This window comes from Quercus robur, chromosome 2, assembly GCF_932294415.1.
Source record: "Quercus robur chromosome 2, dhQueRobu3.1, whole genome shotgun sequence".
Lineage (NCBI taxonomy): Eukaryota > Viridiplantae > Streptophyta > Magnoliopsida > Fagales > Fagaceae > Quercus > Quercus robur.
This window is the reverse complement of record NC_065535.1, coordinates 9,975,881-9,993,177: the sequence shown is the minus strand read 5'-3', so window position 1 is coordinate 9,993,177 and position 17,297 is coordinate 9,975,881. Positions and strand designations below refer to the sequence as shown.

The window sequence follows — 17,297 nt, the reverse complement described above, 5'->3', positions numbered from 1 at the left end:
AATATAACCCCCCTCCCCCCCTCTCTCTCTCTCTCTTATGCGGCCATGCTTGTGCAAATGATATGTATGTTCTTTTTTGGAAGAACTTATAAGTTATAACCAATGTGTGAATATTGTGTGTGAAATTATAACTAATGTGTACTTTTATGCACGTTAACAAGTGTAAGAGAACAATAACTTACGTGGAAAAACTTCCACTCATGTTTAAGTAACCCAAATCTATCTTGGCCATTCCATTATAAGTTACCACAACAAAACCATTTTTTTTTTTTTAATAATTTGATTGTTAAAATGGAAGAGAGGGGGTTGGAAACTTGGGAAGTCTCTATTGAAAAACTTAGAGGTGTTAATTTAACTAAAGGCGCTTGGCACAATAAAATCATTCGTATAATAGGTTTTAACCATTCAAACCAAACCTCTTGTTCCTTTTTCTTTATTGATTCTCCCATATTATTATTACTCTTCAACAATAAAGAGAAGACGTGAGAGAGAGAATAGACCACAAGAAATATAAAAGACATTCAGTTACAAGCATATACTGTGAAGAGAAAAATGCATCACTCATTAGTATATTATGGTTCTTCACGATAAGGTTAAAGAGAACAACATACTAATAAGTACAAACATTCTTAATTTCACACACAATGTTCACACATTGGTTATAATTATTTATCTTAATAATAACAAGAGCTGGGACTATATTTCTCAAACAAATTGGTCGAGATATTCTTCCACGGTGGTGTATTTGACATCTGGGTACAACTGGGAAGCCTCCACACCAAATGATGGCTCAATTTCAAAGCTGGTGTGATCACCCTTCACAAAGGCTGAGTGGTTGAGTGACAACAACGTATCAAGTGGAACTGGGGCCTCTGCAAAAATGGACCAACATCAAAAACATATTAATTAACCCATTTTTTGCTCCTTGCCAATGTTAAAAATACTAATGTTAGATAACATGAAAGAACATAAAAACAGCATAGCATCTTTGGACTTTTGAACATATTTTCTCACTGACCTTGGATGTCCTTCAAAATCTTTTCCTCCGGAACATAGACTTTCTCAAGAGTTTTGCCAATCTTCTTCTCCCAAAGGGCAACAAGCTCATTCAATGAGTAAATGTTTTTGGGAGGCCTAATGTAGAGTAACTTGTTCAATGCTCTTGGGTCATCCACAGATCTAATGGTATAGGTTGCGATGTCATCTTCCTTGTTAAAAATTGCTGCGAGGAGAGTTTAAAGCAACACATAGTTATATAGTATTGTATACATATCTTATCATAGCTATAGAATAACAATTAAGATCATTCAGTTTCAGCTCACGCTCTTCTTCATTTGCTTCAAAATTACAAGATAGTCCACTTCATGCATGTTGTCACATAATTTAGTATTTAATTCCACCGAATAAAAAATGATAACTGACTTAAAATGACGTAACATTCTATTCACCAAAAAAACATACTCGGAATGAAAAGGCTTAAATGTTGCGTTTGGCAAGCATGGATATACATTTACACGTCTTGATAATGCAAAATGCCGATCAAGAGCTTAATTAAAGAAATTGCTAGTTACCCTTGGGATTCCCATCGCCAGGGATAATGACTTTGTCTCTAGGAGGAGCAGTGGCTCCTGCCTGTACCAAGTTAGGGAGAAAATAGGCAGCAAAGAAGTGGCATGGGACATAAGTGTAGGGAATGCCTTCAGCCTCAATGGCACGTCGGATTTTGGCCCTGGCAACAAATGCACTCTTCGCTGGCTCCACAGCATTGTTACGGTCCGCATCAACTCCGAATTCAGATGGGTAGAATCTCTAAAAAATAGCTCAACCAATAAAACCTCTTAATAATTGTAAACTTTTTCAATGAAATTTGTCCATGAAATTCCAAAAAATAATTATACAATCAGAAAATTTTATTTTAAAAAAATTTTTATTTTATACTTTCCCACCGTGTGGAATTGAAAATTTAACCTGCTGAATTGCACCATATTCTTGTTCTATGACATGCACAATCACAGTCACAATCACAAACATCATCATCAAATTAGTTTAGAGAAAAAGATAGTCAGATGGATGAGATTCACATGCAAAAAGAAACAGAGAGAGAAAGAGGCAGGCAGTGATAGTGATACGTGAGAACTGGAGTTTGGTTGCGACTTGCAAGAGATAGAGATATTGGTTGAGGTGATTAATAAGCAAGCACATTAGGTGTTCGACTTTGTTTTAAAGGATGGGCATGCGCGGGTGGGTTTAAAAGTGAAAAACTTAACACTATTGTATTGACATATATAAGAATTCTTTTAAGTGATTTCTTAAAATTTTAAATAAAATGCAATGAGGCTCTTTTTTTTTGTAAGTTTTTTTTTTTTTTTTTTTTTTTTTTTTTTTTTTTTTAATTTAGATTATGAGGTAGTTTTTTTTATTTTTTTTTATTTTTTTTTTTATTTTTATTTTTTTTATAGGAACATGGGGGTAGTTTTGGTTGTGTTCTTGTGTACATGGGGTAATGAGAAGTTTTATAGAACAAGGGGTAGTCTTATAAACATGGGTAAGTTTTTTATTATAATTTTTTGATCAATTTATGATTTTAACCTTATTTTTATGTTTTAAAAATAATGATAAGTTAATTGAATTAAAGGTATTTAAAAAAAAAAAAAAAAAGACAATAACTAACTTTCTAAATTTTCTTAATATATAAAGAAGAGATAATTAAAAGTCTTGCAACTTAATAAGTATTTCTAATAAAAATATCTAGGATTTAAAATTTCAACGTGAATATATATATATATATAAAACATAATATATATGTCAGAATTAATTTTTATATATATACAAACACAAAGTTATAATTATAAGGTCATGGCGGAGGGGTCTCTACCTGTAATTTTTAAATATACACACACGCTAATGTGCTGACTAGAAGATTCAGAACTCACCGAATTGGCCCTTTTTATTTTTTAATCGTGGCCCATTTCCTATTGTGGTGCGGTTATTGTGAGTAATGACGTGTGACGTGAGCCAGGTATGAGGGCCGATATTTGAAGGGTTGTTTCTCTCCAAACTCCAAAACCTTTCAAATTTTGTCCCTGTATTTTTATGAAATGGGAATTTTAAAATTTTAATTATTAAATTGTATGTTTTTTATATTCTTAACATGTTTGTCAATATTCATTCAAATAAGATATTATTTACCATTTAATCAATAAACTTATTTTTTGTGCTTAATTTTAAATCATAAAAACTTAAAATTTAAACATTTAATTGATAAGATAACTATTGATATTAGGTATTTTTGAAATTTTGTAAGAGATATAATAAAAACATGTAATCTAATAATTAAATTTTTAAAATTCACATTCAATAAATTCAATTTAATAAATTCAATAAAAAGATAATGACAAAGTTTGTTTAGAGAGAAATATTTTCCTATTTTTAAAGTCATGGTGGAGGGGTCCTACTTGGATATTTTTCTTCCTATTGTCAAAACTCATTATATTTCTCTAGACAAATAGCAGGAAAATTAACAAATTTCAAATCCGTATAATTCTCCTAGAATTTTTTTAAAAATTTTTTTTTTTTTGTGAAATGCCACTTTAACCTCTCTCTTTTTCATTAAGTATATAAGGTGATAAATTGAGATTGGACCATATTAAAAAATTTTAAAACAAAAATATTAAAACTCTGATTAATTGGTGACGAAAATGGCTAATGGGTTATAGCAACAACATCAGAATTCACAAAAGGGTTTTCTTTATCTTAATCCTAAGAACAACTTTAGTCTTTAGAATCTATTTTTAAGCCAAGTTGCTGAGCCAATTCAAACTGAAACTTTAAAAATTATTTAGGAAAAAAAAAAAGAAGGAACGAAATTTTAGATAAAAGGGTTTCAAACTACAAAGTTTGAGTAGTTTAAAAATACAAACCTTAACGTTACCAGCTTCTTTAATGGCAGCAATGATCTTGAGCTGATCTTCGAATTGCATTGGACCCACAGTTGATATCACCACGTCCGCTTGCTTAATTGCGCTCACCAAACTGCCATGGTCGTGAAGGTCTCCCTGCATTCCCATTTTTTTTGTTTAACACCATCATCAAACTTTTTCTACAAACAAAACCAACCCATCTAGCCAAACACACACACACACACACACAAACACATACATTCAGAGAGAAAATAATATACATACTTGGAGCAAAGTGACACCCAAGTTCTTGAATTTCTCAATGAGTTTTCCCTTAACGGGATCAGAGAGTGTGCTCTTTCTGACCAGAACAAAGGTGGGATGGCCAGCCTTTGCGCTTGCTTCCACGAGGAATTTTCCGATGTAGCCTGTGCCTCCGATTAACAAAATCTTGCTCTGAGCCATTTGAATGTTTCTTCTGTGCTAAAGAAGGGAAGTTTACAAGAACCGGTAGTAGCAGAGAGAGGGCAAAGAAGAAAGTGAAGTCTATGGAAGTGTTGTTAAATGAAGTACCAAGCTAATTTATTTATGGATGAGTTGAGTTGGGCCGTGGGCCTATTGTTGGTACATTTTTTTTTTTCTATATTTAAATAATTAGATTGGAACAAATAGTTTGTGGTTGACTTACTCCTCTGTATCGAGTAATGCTAAGAACACATAAAAATGAATAATTTTGTACCACAAATATCAGGAGGATCAGGTCAACTACAAACTCTTTGTTCCAATCTAATTATTTAAATATAGAAAAAAAAATTGTGTACCAACAACAGGTGAGTTGTTACACAAAGTTGTGCATTTTTATGTGTTCATAGAAATACTCATTTTTATCCCAAACTTCTTAATTCTCATGTATAAATATCCTCTATTTTTCTCTCAAAATAAATTTTTTTTCCTCTATTTAATTCTTACTAGATTTTCAGTCCCAAAATATTTTTTTGTGAAAAATGTACATTATAACTGTGGGGTTAGGGGCCCAAATCACATATTGGGCCTTGGGTCCTGTTCGAGGAGGAAAGTAATCCGAAGACAAGCAAGCACCAAGCAGTACAAAATGGTTTGAGTTAGACTTTACTAACAGAGCATGGATGGGAAGGTGGTTCGAGGAGGAGTGTCTCCTCAGACCGGCTAAGAATAGGTCAAATACAAATCCTAATGATCAAGGCGACCTTCCAGGAAACATCAGTAACAAGGACGTACCCTAGAAACGTGCAAGAGAGAAGGAAACCCCAAAAAATATCTAAGGAAAAGCTGCTACCACTGCATTAAATGCACTGCAGTTACTTTTCTGGCCGCATTTATGTGGAGAAGACCTCTGAACAGTATTGCCTTGACAACCACAACTCACAGAAAGCCAAAGTAGGTGTCTGATGAGACAGGTACTCAAGTAAGAGTTCAAATGATCAACAAGTGTGGGATCAAGATAGCCCAAAGGGGGCTATATAATGGGAGAGACCCTCCTTCTAAAGCAGGAGAAAAAAGGAAAAAAGAAAATGGAAGAAACACTGTAGCAATCTAGAACCAGACTTGTAGCAAAGTTTTGAGAATAATATTTAAGAATCATTCTCTACAAATTTATTGTTTTGAGCTTTTTGGACTTAAGTCCATACATTTGTTGGGTTAAAAGTTCAGACCAGGTCCTTACAATAACTAATAACTAAATTTGAACCCCTAACGCATCGAAATTTCTTTTTGAACCCTTAATTAGTGTCACAAATACACGAATTATGGAATAATTAAGGAACCCTTTATTATTCCTTAATTTTTATCTTTATGACACTCGTTAATAATTCCATAATATTTCCTTAATTTGTGTGTTTATGATTCTTTGTTAATAAAATTCATAAAAATATCATTTAATATAATATTAAAATTTGAAAACATTTTAATATGTATGCACTTGTTAACAAAAGCTTTAATAATAGACTATTTTTTTGCTCAATATAACCATATATTTGAATTTAATCAAAAAACTTAAGGCCCAATACCTAAATACTACCCACTGTTGAATGAGTATTATACTGATATTGACTATGTCAAGTGCTCCTTTTCTTAGCGCATGTATAAATTCACTTTTATGATATAGATTCATAACAAAACACAAATACATAGCTGAATTCAATTGTTCTTAATGTACAAATCCACTTTTATATTATGGATTCATGGCATAACATAGATACATAGTTGAATATAACTGTTTTTGGGTAAAGGTTAATAATTTGCATCTATTATAATTTAGGAATATTTTTTTTCAAACAAATAAAAATGATAAACTTTAGAGATAAGCTGTTGTGGGAGGGACAAATCTTTCTCCAATCAAGTTTTGTCCATTTTAGGAATGGGCCAAGGGCTGATACCACCCTCACAAATTTGCTCAATCCCAAATCGGGGAGAGACGCCTCCCACCCTTGTCTTATAAGCATTGAGTACACCCTTCCTTAGGCTCAATACTTATAAGGCAAGGGTGGGAGGTGTCTCTCCCCAATGTGGGATTGAGCAAATCCGTGAAGGTGGTATCGGCCCTTGGCCCATTCCCAAAGCAGACAATACCTGATTGGGAAAAGATTCGTCCCTTCCACAACTATAATTTCTTTTTTGAACATGAAAAAAAAAATCCTAAATTTTAGGAGTTCTTTTTTTGAATTCAAAATAAAATTTTTTATTTGACATTTATGATCCCTATTTCTAAATGAAGTTACCTTTCATTAATGAGGATATTTTTGAACCATATAAAAGTCCAATTGAATGAGAGGAATCATCTTATATATAGTATAGATAAATGTTAATCAATAAAATCATATATTTGAATTTAATTGAAAAAGTGAGGCAACAAGAAAGAACACCTAAAAACTAACCATTATTGAAAGAGGACTAGTATTGATTAACTATGCAAAACTTTTATTCGCCAAGCGTCTGTATAAATCCACTCTTATGGTACAGATTCATGACATAGAGTGGGAATCATGCAAACTTATGGTGATCAAAAGGCCTTAATAATAGGCTATTTTATTGCTCAATATAACCGTATATTTGAATTTAGCCAAAGAACTTAAGGCATAATACCTAAAAACTACCTATTGTTGAAAGAGTATTATACTATTACTAACCTTTGAGCACATGCTCACGCTGAAAAAGTGAGACAACAAGAAAGAACACCTAAAAACTAACCATTATTGAAAGAGGACTAGTATTGATTAACTATGCAAAACTTTTATTTGCCAAGCGTTTGTATAAATCCACTCTTATGGTACAGATTCATGACATAGAGTGGGAATCATTCAAACTTGTGGTGATCAAAAGGCCTTAATAATAGGCTATTTTATTGCTCAATATAACCGTATATTTGAATTTAGCCAAAGAACTTAAGGCATAATACCTAAAAACTACCTATTGTTGAAAGAGTATTATACTATTACTAACCTCTAAGCACATGGTCACGCGCGTGCTTAGAAACTCTTCTATTTTTTGGGTAAAGATTAATAATTTGCATTTATTATAATTTGAGATTTCTACTTTTTTCAATCACCAAAAAAAAAAAAAAAAAAAAAAAAAACAAACAAACAAACAAACAAACTTAAGTGTGTAATGAATTTTTTTTTTTTTTAAATTGAAAAAAAAAAGGAAAAAAAAATGAATATGTGGGGTGAGTTTTAAAACTAACAAAAAAGTAATCCTATTTTGTAGGGAGTTAGTGAGTAGAAATAGGAATTTAAATTAACGTAAAAGTAGGAGTTTATTATTATTTTTTTTTTAGAGAGTTTCAACCTATGACGTCCGCTCCTGATGATAGCTCTTTTATCATCCGACCAAGACACCAATCAGTTTTTAGTGTAGGCGGGGATTGAACCCCAGATTTCTTATACAACCATCAGAGACTTTACCAGTGGAGCTAACTGGAACCTACAAAGTAGGAGTTTATTAAAAGTAGGAAGGTATTTCAACATAGAAGTAAGAATTTATTATTTTTGTTAATTTACTATTTTAACCCCATTTCTAAGTTTTAGGTAGGGGTATTTTTGACAGTAAAAAAAAGTAATAATTAACTTTCTTTTTCCAATTTACTATTTTAACCCCATCTTTAAGTTATTGGTTAATTAATTTAAGGGTATTTTTGACAGGAAAAAAAACAATAACTAACTTTCTGAATCCTCTTAATATATGGATACGTGAGGTGAGTTTTGTAAATTGGAGGAGTTTTAAAACTAATAAAAGAGTAATCCTATTTTGTAGGGAGTTAGTGAGTAGAAGTAGGAATTTAAATCAACGTAAATGTAGGAGTTTATTAGAAGCAGGAAAACATTTCAACGTAGAAGTAAAAATTTATTATTTTTGTCAATTTACTATTTTAACCCCATTTTTAAGTTTTAGGTAGGGGTATTTTTGACAATAAAAAAAGCAATAACAAACCTTTTTTTTCTCAATTTACTATTTTAACCCCATTTTTAAGTTTTTGGTTAATTAATTTAAGGGTATTTTTGACAGAAAAAAAGTAATAACTAACTTTCTGAATTCTCTTAATATATATATAGATTAACTAATCCATGCGTTACTTTTTTTTTTTTTTTTTTTTTTTTTAATTTTAGTGTTGTTGATACCGTATTTTATTCGACTCTAAATTTTAATAGAAGTTTTAGCCTAAAAATGAAGGATTTCATGGTTTTAACTATGGGTTCCAACTAGCCCAACTGGTAAAGTCTCTGATGGTTGTATAAGAGATTTGGAGTTCAATCCCGGCCTACACCGAAAACTGATTGGTGTTCTGGTCTGATGATAAAGAGCTATCATCAAAAGCGGACGTCATAGGTTGAAACTCTCTCTAAAAAAAAAAAAAAAAAAAACTATTAAAGTTACCATTTTAGCTTCTCAAAAAAAAAAAAAAAAATTAGACTTTTTTTTTTATAAGGCAGACCATATTGTTTGTTGATTTTCATCAATTTTATGTGGTTGACTAAATTTAATTGAGCTCTAATTGAAATCTAACCATGTGATTGGATTAATTTTGGAGCTATGTTTAAGATTGTGAAAATCCATTTAATTTGATTGGTCATGGGCAAAATTCAAAACTGGTTTGAATGAGATATCACGAATTGAAGGAAATTACCTACTTTGCATTTTAACGGTTAAAAAAAATATACAATTTTCTATGTAATGTGTAGGGACAAAGTTTGGAGCTCAAGCCCGAACTGTAAGGAATCTTGGTCCAAAGAGCCCAATACAATAAATTTTGTAGAGTATGGGTCAAACAACTAGGTTTAAATGAGTTGAGCAACGGCTTGCATGGGATTAAGAAGCAATCAGATACGAATAAGAGCTATTATGATCAAAGGACCTTCCGTTCGAGGAGACTAGAATTTTACTTATGAATACAGATCACCGCATTAGGTTTTTTACATGCAACAGTATTCTCTTTCTCTTTTTCACTATCCCCTCTTCATGGGGGTTTTTCCGCATTATATAGGCTCTTCCTGATCATCTGGACCTTACACTTGTTGATCACCTGGACCCCCACTTGAGCACTCATCCCACCAGACACCCCTTTCAGTCTTCTGTAAGTTGCGGTAGCCAAGGCAACACTGTTCGGGGGTCTTCTCCACATTAATGCGGTCAGAAAAGTAGCTGCAATGCATTTAATGTGATGGTAGCAGCTTTTCCTTAGATATTTTGAGTTTTCTTCTCTTTCACGTGTTGAGGGGACGTACTTCAACTGCTTAAATATAAACTTGGCCTGGGTTTGTTGTGTCCGAGGAGGAGTTCCTCCTCGAACCTTCTTCTCTTTGTCTCCCACTAAAGAAGCTTATAACGTAGATAATCTAAGTCATGTTTCTCTCCTCGGACTTATTAGTGCCCTTGGATAAGGCCCAAGGCCCAAAACATTATTTTGGGCCATAGTCCCCACATAATGCATTCTAAATTTTAAGTATAGTTTTCATGGGAAATTGGTACCATTTTGTAACTTTTTGATCAAGCATGCCATTTATTCGGGTCCATTTACTTTGACATATTTGGTCATTTATTTTTTATGAGGTTATCTATATGATTTATTTGAAGATCAAGTCAATTTTTTTTTTAATTAATGAGCATGCCTAATTTTATTGAGAATTATTAACTGTTGATTTAAAATCTATGTTATAGTTCCTTAAGTGCATTACAGTCCACGTTTAATCCATTGCAAGGTGAATTAAGATCTATCTCAATTACTGAAAATTCTCATGACCAGACACTAATAGGGTGACATTACTCATATGGTGTGTCACCAATTCCTTTCCAAATTCCATTCTTATTCACATTCTCAAAATCCTAGGAGAACCCATTTAAATACCTTCTTTTTTTTTTTCTCCTATTCGGGGGAAGAAGCAGAACATTCATCAGCCCCTTAGGAAGCCAAAAACCCTTTAAAAAAAATTTGTAGCTTTATATATATATATATATATATACTAGTTGTTAATAAAATAAAATAAAAATATTTCATGAAAAATTTAAGTTTCAAAAGGGTTCTCTAGATAATTTATTACTAGTAATAAACACAATATAATAATAAATAAAAAAAGATGGAAATCTCAAAAACGATTTTTTCTTTTTTTTTTTTAAGTTATAAAAAAATTTAGATGGACAACTTACATATGAACAAGAAATTCATTAAAAAAAAACTAAAATTTTTTGCATCTAAACAAATTAGAATTATAAATTTTAAGTTAAAATATATATATGTTATTAAATTAAATTAAATACATAAAATACCTCAATTTAAACATCGCCTTAGGTCCTACAATCCCTTTGACTACCTTGGGAAAAGGGAATTGGAACCTATACATCTCTATTGAAAAACTTAGAGCAATCAGATTAGTCCATGTATAATAGTATAAGGGTTAAATTTTGCACATTATTTAACTCCAATAATCACCCACATTAGTTCATGTAAACTTGTGTAAATTTTAGATTATAACTACAATAACTAGGTAAATATACACAATTATTGTTCACATGCAAATCTATTTTTGAGTACTTCTTTATTCAGAGAGAGAGAGAGAGAGAGAGAGAGATAAATAAATAACATTTTAATGAAATTTAGTGTAATAAAGATAAAATGTTTTCAAATTAAAAAATAATAAAAAAGTAGGTTTTTATGCTAAAATAAATAGAAATTTTTGTACAAGTTGATGCGAATGATCTGGAGTGAATTTAGATAGCCGCCCTTGCCACAATAAAATCATTCATACAATAGGTTTTAACCACTCAAACCAACCTCATGTCCTTTTTCTCCATTGATTCTCTGATATCATTATTACTCTTCAACAACATAGAGAAGATGACTAGATGAGAGAGAATAGACCACAAGAAATATGAAAGACGTGTATTGTAAATAGAAAATACATTACTCAAATCGAGTAGATTATGGTTCTTCACGATATGGTTAAAGAGAACTATAATTGTTTATCTTAAATAATAACAAGAGCTAGGGCTTAATTTTTCAAACAAATTGGTTGAGGCATTCTTCCACAGATGTGTAATTGACATCTGGGTATAGCTGGGAAGCCTCCACACCAAATGATGGCTCAATTTCAAAGTTAGTGTGATCACCCTTCACAAAGACTGAGTAGAAGACTGACAATTTCCCATTGATTGGAAATGGGGCCTCTGCAAATATGCACCAAGATCAAAAACATATTAATTAACCAATGTTTTGCTCTTTCCCAATGTTAAAAATTCTAATGTTAAAGAACATAACAATAGCATAGCATCCTTGGAATTTTGGACAGATTTCCCACTGACCTTTGATGTCCTCCAAAAACTTTTCCTCCGGAATATAGATTTTCTCTACAGTTTTTCCAATCTTCTTCTCCCAAAGGGCAACAAGCTCATTGAGTGAGTAAATGTTTCCGGGAGGCTTGAGATAGAGTATCTTGTTCAATGCTCTTGGATCATCCACAGATCTGATGGTATAGGTTCCAATGTCACTTTCCTTGTTAAAAATTGCTGCAATGAGAGTTCAAAGCAACACAAAGTCAAATAGTATTATACATCTCTTATTATAGCAATACAATTAAGATCATTCAGTTTCAGCTTACACTCATCTCCATTTACTTCAAAATTAAGATAGTCCACTTTTTATATATGTAGGCACATCATTTAAAATTTAATTCCACCAAATAAGGAATGATAACTGATTTAAATGACATGACATTATGTTTACCAAATAGAGATACTCGGAATGAAAAGTCTTAAATATATGTCATGTTTGGCAAGCATAGATACACATGTTACACATCTTGATAATGCAAAATGTTGATGGAGAGCACTTAAAGAAGTTGTTAGTTACCCTTGGGATTTCCATCTCCGGGGATAATGACTTTGTCTCTAGGAGGAGTAGTGGCTCCTGGCTGCGCCAAGGTAGGAAGAAAATAGTCAGCAAAATAGTTGGACGAGACATAAGTGTAGGGAATGCCTTCAGCCTCAATGGCACGTCGGATTTTGGCCTTGGCAGCAAATGCACTCTTCGCTGGCTCCACAGCATGGACACGGTCCACATCATTTCCGAATTCAGATGGGTAGAATCTCTGAAAAACAAAACAACAAATAGAATCTCTGAATAACTATAACACTTTTTCAACAAAATTTGTTTGCTAAATTCCAAAAAGTAATTATACAATCAGAACTTTTTTATTTATTATTATTATACTTTCTCACGGTGTGGTATGGAAATTTAACCTACTAGGTTGCTATAACTAATACCAATTTTTTGGTTGTCGAGAAAAAAAATATACCAATTTTACTATAGCTCAAATTGACATGATTTTTATTTTATTTTTTGCTAATACCCAAATTGACATGATAATAAATATGAGTTGTGTTACTTTAATTACATAATATATATATATATATATATATATATAAGATGGGTTCAAGTTACACTAGATGTAACTTCATAAGAGTTACACATTTTTTGGACCATTGATTTGTATTAGATCTAAGGGTGAAGAAAAAGTCATGGTCATATCATTATTGTTCCCTAGAAATTAGTAAATAAGTTATTAACTCTTTTTATTAAAAATATAAAAAAAAAAAAAAAAAAAAAGCATTAACTCTCTGTCCATCATCATCTTCATCTTCATCTTTTCTCCCTCTCTCACATGGTTTGTATCTAGTACAGCCACAATGATCGTTCCTCTTTAGCACAAATAAAAACAAGGGACATGCATTTCTTGTGTTGGGTACGATCATCATCCATTTTGACCCAAGTTTGTTCTAATTAGAAGAAGTACTTGTTTTCTTGGTTTAATTTATAGAATATAAGTCTAATTTTACCTTATTTCGTTTCTATTCAAAATTTGTGCAAGAAATTAAGTAAAAAAAAATCGGTTTATATAAAAATAATAATTTGAACAAAAAGAAAAATCAATGGCCAATTAATCAATACTCATCAATAGCCGTTAAACAATTAATTCGCGGTGAGAAAAATAGTGCGTGGAGGAGAGAGAGAGAGAGAGGGTTAGCATCTAAAAATTGAATATGTTTTCCACTCTATTGGACTTGTTTTCCATTAGCAACATAAAATGTTTTCTATTGAACTACATGTGGTGGTGTGTACTCAAATTGTATGCTAATCAAGAAGATGTTGCTGGAGAATGAGGAATGATTCCCATCAGTTGGGAAACTTTCAATTGCCTTTGTGTTAATTCATCATAAAGAATTATTACACAAAGATTGCGTGAGAGTTAATGAAGATGAAGCTAATGATGGAGAGTAGAGAGTTAATGCTGTTTTTTTATTTTTCTATTTTTAATAAGAAGAGTTAATGACTTAATTACTAATTTCTAGGGAATAATAATGACATGACCATGACTTTTTTTTCACCATTAGATTGAATACAAATCAATGATCCAAAAAATGTGTAACTCCTATGAAGTTACACCAGGTGTAACTTCAATCTATCTATATATATATATATATATATATATATAGAGATAGGTTCAAGCCTTTTTTAAGTCATTGGATTTAAGGAGATCCAACGGTCAGAAAAATACCCTCATTAATGCTAATTTTCTAATTGATCTCATTTATTATCCATTATTCAATACATTCCATACTTATTTCTGAACCCAAAAAAGGTTATAAGTATGACTCTTTCTCTCTCCACTGCACGTCTCTCTCTCTTTCTCTTTGCACGTTTCTCTCTCTATCTCCTCCACGGCTCTTTAGTCTTCACTTCCATTGCCAAGTCATTGGCAGCAAAAAAAAAAAAAAAAAAAAAAACACACCCAGTGCTCTATCTCCACGTTTCTAGAACAACTAAGCATCATAAGTTTTGCAATTTATTCTAACCTAATCTAATTCTTGAATTTTATTCAATTTAACTTGTATCCAGATCTGATCAAATTTGAATCCTCATTATCCAACACATTTCTTAGGTTTAGTGTTTGGACTTATTGATATAATATAAATAAAGAACCCTTTTGTGCTTCAATTTGATTGAATTAAAGTATACCGCTTTCTTGCCCCAAATTTTGTGGAAAGAAAAATTTGCTAATCAATCTCCAAATTTTGTGGAAGACTTACGAATTATCCCCATCTCCAGCTCAGTTTTTTGTTTTACGAGATGGTGAAAGTTTTGCGTTCCTCTTGTTTTTTTGTTAAATGAAAGCAAAAAAGTGCATAATCTTGAAATCCAAATATTATTTTAATAGATATTAAAATCTCGCTTCGCTGGTTTGTGAACAAGCTGCATTTGATTATTGTTTTAAGACTTCGCTAATGATGAACACAGTCCAGCAGCTGTGGCCTTTTGTTTTAAGACTTCGCTAAAAGCAATGGTTGTGTTATTCAACAAACTCCAGTGGCTGTGACTTTTTTTTGTTGTTGCTACCGGCAACCTGGCCTTAGAGGTGGAAGAGCGGTGGAGGAAATAGAGAGAGAAACGTGCAACAAGAAAGAGAGAGAGAGATGCAGTGGAGAGAGAAAGAGTCATACTTATAACCTTTTTTGGGTTCAGAAATAAGTATGGAATGTATTGAATAATGGATAATAAATGAGATCAATTAGAAAATTAGCATTAATGAGGGTCTTTTTCTGACCGTTGGATCTCCTTAAATCCAATGGCTTAAAAAAGGTGTAACTCTAAAGAGTTACACCAGGTGTAACTTGAACCCATCTCATATATATATATATATATATATATATATAAACAAGAGTTTTACAACAATATTTTTAAAGAAAATATTCAAGATTTCAAATTTCCACCCCAACCATGAACGTATAAAAAAATATATAATATATCTATCTGTCAGAATTAATTTTTATATATACAAAGTTATAATTATAAAGTCATGGTGGATCCCTACCTGTAAAATTTAAACATACACACAACCGAAGTGATGATGGGAATAATATATTATTGGTTTTGTAGAATATATACATAATATTTATATATATACACACACTAATGAGTAATATTGACTACTGACTGATCAGAACACAACGAAAAAAAATATTATAATAAACATATTTGCTGGTTGTATAAAGAAAAGTGAGACACCGTAATAATTTTACAACAAATTTTAGATGGTGAGTTATTATTAGTTTTAATTTGAATTAATCACTGAAATTATTTTTTTATCCACTAATAACAACTAGTGACAATTATTTACTTATTATTTGTTGTGAAAATATAATAAATATAGCATTTCTCGTGATGTAAATTATACATGTGCTTATAACAAGAGCCATAACAATTTCACAAAACTTTCACAACAAATATTAAATAGCGGATTGTTACTAGTTTTGATTTGAATTTACAATTGAAATTGTTTTTTTTACCCACTAATAGTAACTAATAACAGCCTTTTATATAATATTTGTTGTAAAAGTATTATGAAAATATTGTAGATTTAGCATTTTTCAATAATAATAAAAAACCACTTTAATCCTCTGTTTTTTTTTTTCATTAATTATAGAAAATGTTACGTATACATTATTTTCATTAAATTAGTTCTAATTTAATTTTTTTTTTCCACCGATCATAACCTGTAATAAGGTGATAAATTTAGATTGGAATATCACCTTATATATGTTCAATCGTTAATAGAAATTCTATTCTACACCAATCGGAATGGACCTTATTCAACAATTTTAAAATAAAAATATTAAAACTCAGATTAATTGGTGACGAAAATGTCCAAGTAATAATTATAACAACCGTAGTAGCATCATTATTTTCATTAGAGAGATGCTACATCTACAATATTTTTATAACAAATCACATGTGGTTAGTTGTTATTGGTTCAAATTTGAGACTAACACTAAAATTACTTTTTGATCTCAACAATAACAACCAGTAACAACTTGCCACTTAGAATTTGTTGTAAAAATATTGTAGACATATCATTTCTCAATTACAAAAGGGTTTTCTTTATCTTGATCCTAAAAACAACTTTACTAGCCTTTAGAATCTATTTTTAAGCCAAGTTGCTGAGCAAATTAAAAATGAAATTTTACAAATTATTTAGGGAAAAAAAAAATATGATGGAATGAAATTTTAGATTAAAGGGTTTCAAACTACAAAGTTTGAGTAATTTAAAAATACGAACCTTAACGTTACCAGCTTCTTTAATGGCATCAATGATCTTGAACTCATCTTGTAATTGCCCGTGACCCACGGTTGATATCACCACGTCCACTTGCTTAATTGCTTTCACCAAGTTCCCATGGTCGTGAAGATCTCCCTGCATTCCCATTTTTTTTTTTTTTAACACCATCATCAAACTTTTACCACAAACAAAACCAACCCATCTAGCATATATAAAACACACAAAAACACATGCATGCAGAGATAAATTAATATACGTACGTGGAGCAAAGTGACACCCAAGTTCTTGAAATTCTCAACAAGTTTTCCCTTAACAGGATCAGAGACTGTGCTCTCTCTGACCAGAACAATGGTGGGATGACCAGCCTTTGCGCTTGCTTCCACTATGAATTTTCCTATGTAGCCTGTGCCTCCAATTATCAAAATCTTGCTTTTCTGAGCCATTTGATTTTTTTTTTTTTTTTGGTGCGCGCACTAAAAAGGGAAATTTACAAGAACTGGTAGTAGCAGAGAGATGGCAAAGAAGAAAGTAGAGTGTATGGAAGCGTTGTGAAATGTCAAGCTATTTATTGAAGAGGTAAGGGGTGTGCAGTTACAATAATAGGCCTATTGTTGGTACACGTTTGCTTGATGAAAAAGATGGACAATTTTTTTTTTCTTTCTATATTTAAACAAAGAGTTGGTACTTGACTGTTTCCACCTGAAATTTTTATTTCAAACTTATTGATTCTCGGGTTCAAATTTCCTCTATTTAGCTTACT

At 31.5% G+C, this 17,297-nt stretch overlaps 2 protein-coding genes across 2 annotated transcripts; both read right to left on the bottom strand.

Moving 5' to 3' along the window:
* Window positions 1-608: 608 nt before the first annotated feature.
* Window positions 609-4,448, bottom strand: LOC126712269 (eugenol synthase 2-like). Its single transcript, XM_050411535.1, has 5 exons — window positions 4,185-4,448; window positions 3,921-4,055; window positions 1,572-1,809; window positions 1,019-1,222; window positions 609-872 (listed from the first exon to the last, which is right to left on the bottom strand). Exons 1-5 carry the CDS (start codon window positions 4,362-4,364, stop codon window positions 706-708), a joined length of 924 nt encoding a protein of 307 aa, XP_050267492.1. The 5' UTR covers window positions 4,365-4,448; the 3' UTR covers window positions 609-705.
* Window positions 4,449-11,421: 6,973 nt separating this feature from the next.
* On the bottom strand, window positions 11,422-16,985 carry LOC126712268 (phenylcoumaran benzylic ether reductase Betv6-like). Its single transcript, XM_050411534.1, has 6 exons — window positions 16,798-16,985; window positions 16,534-16,672; window positions 14,097-14,112; window positions 12,274-12,539; window positions 11,727-11,930; window positions 11,422-11,591 (listed from the first exon to the last, which is right to left on the bottom strand). Exons 1-6 carry the CDS (start codon window positions 16,978-16,980, stop codon window positions 11,425-11,427), a joined length of 975 nt encoding a protein of 324 aa, XP_050267491.1. The 5' UTR covers window positions 16,981-16,985; the 3' UTR covers window positions 11,422-11,424.
* Window positions 16,986-17,297: the final 312 nt, after the last annotated feature.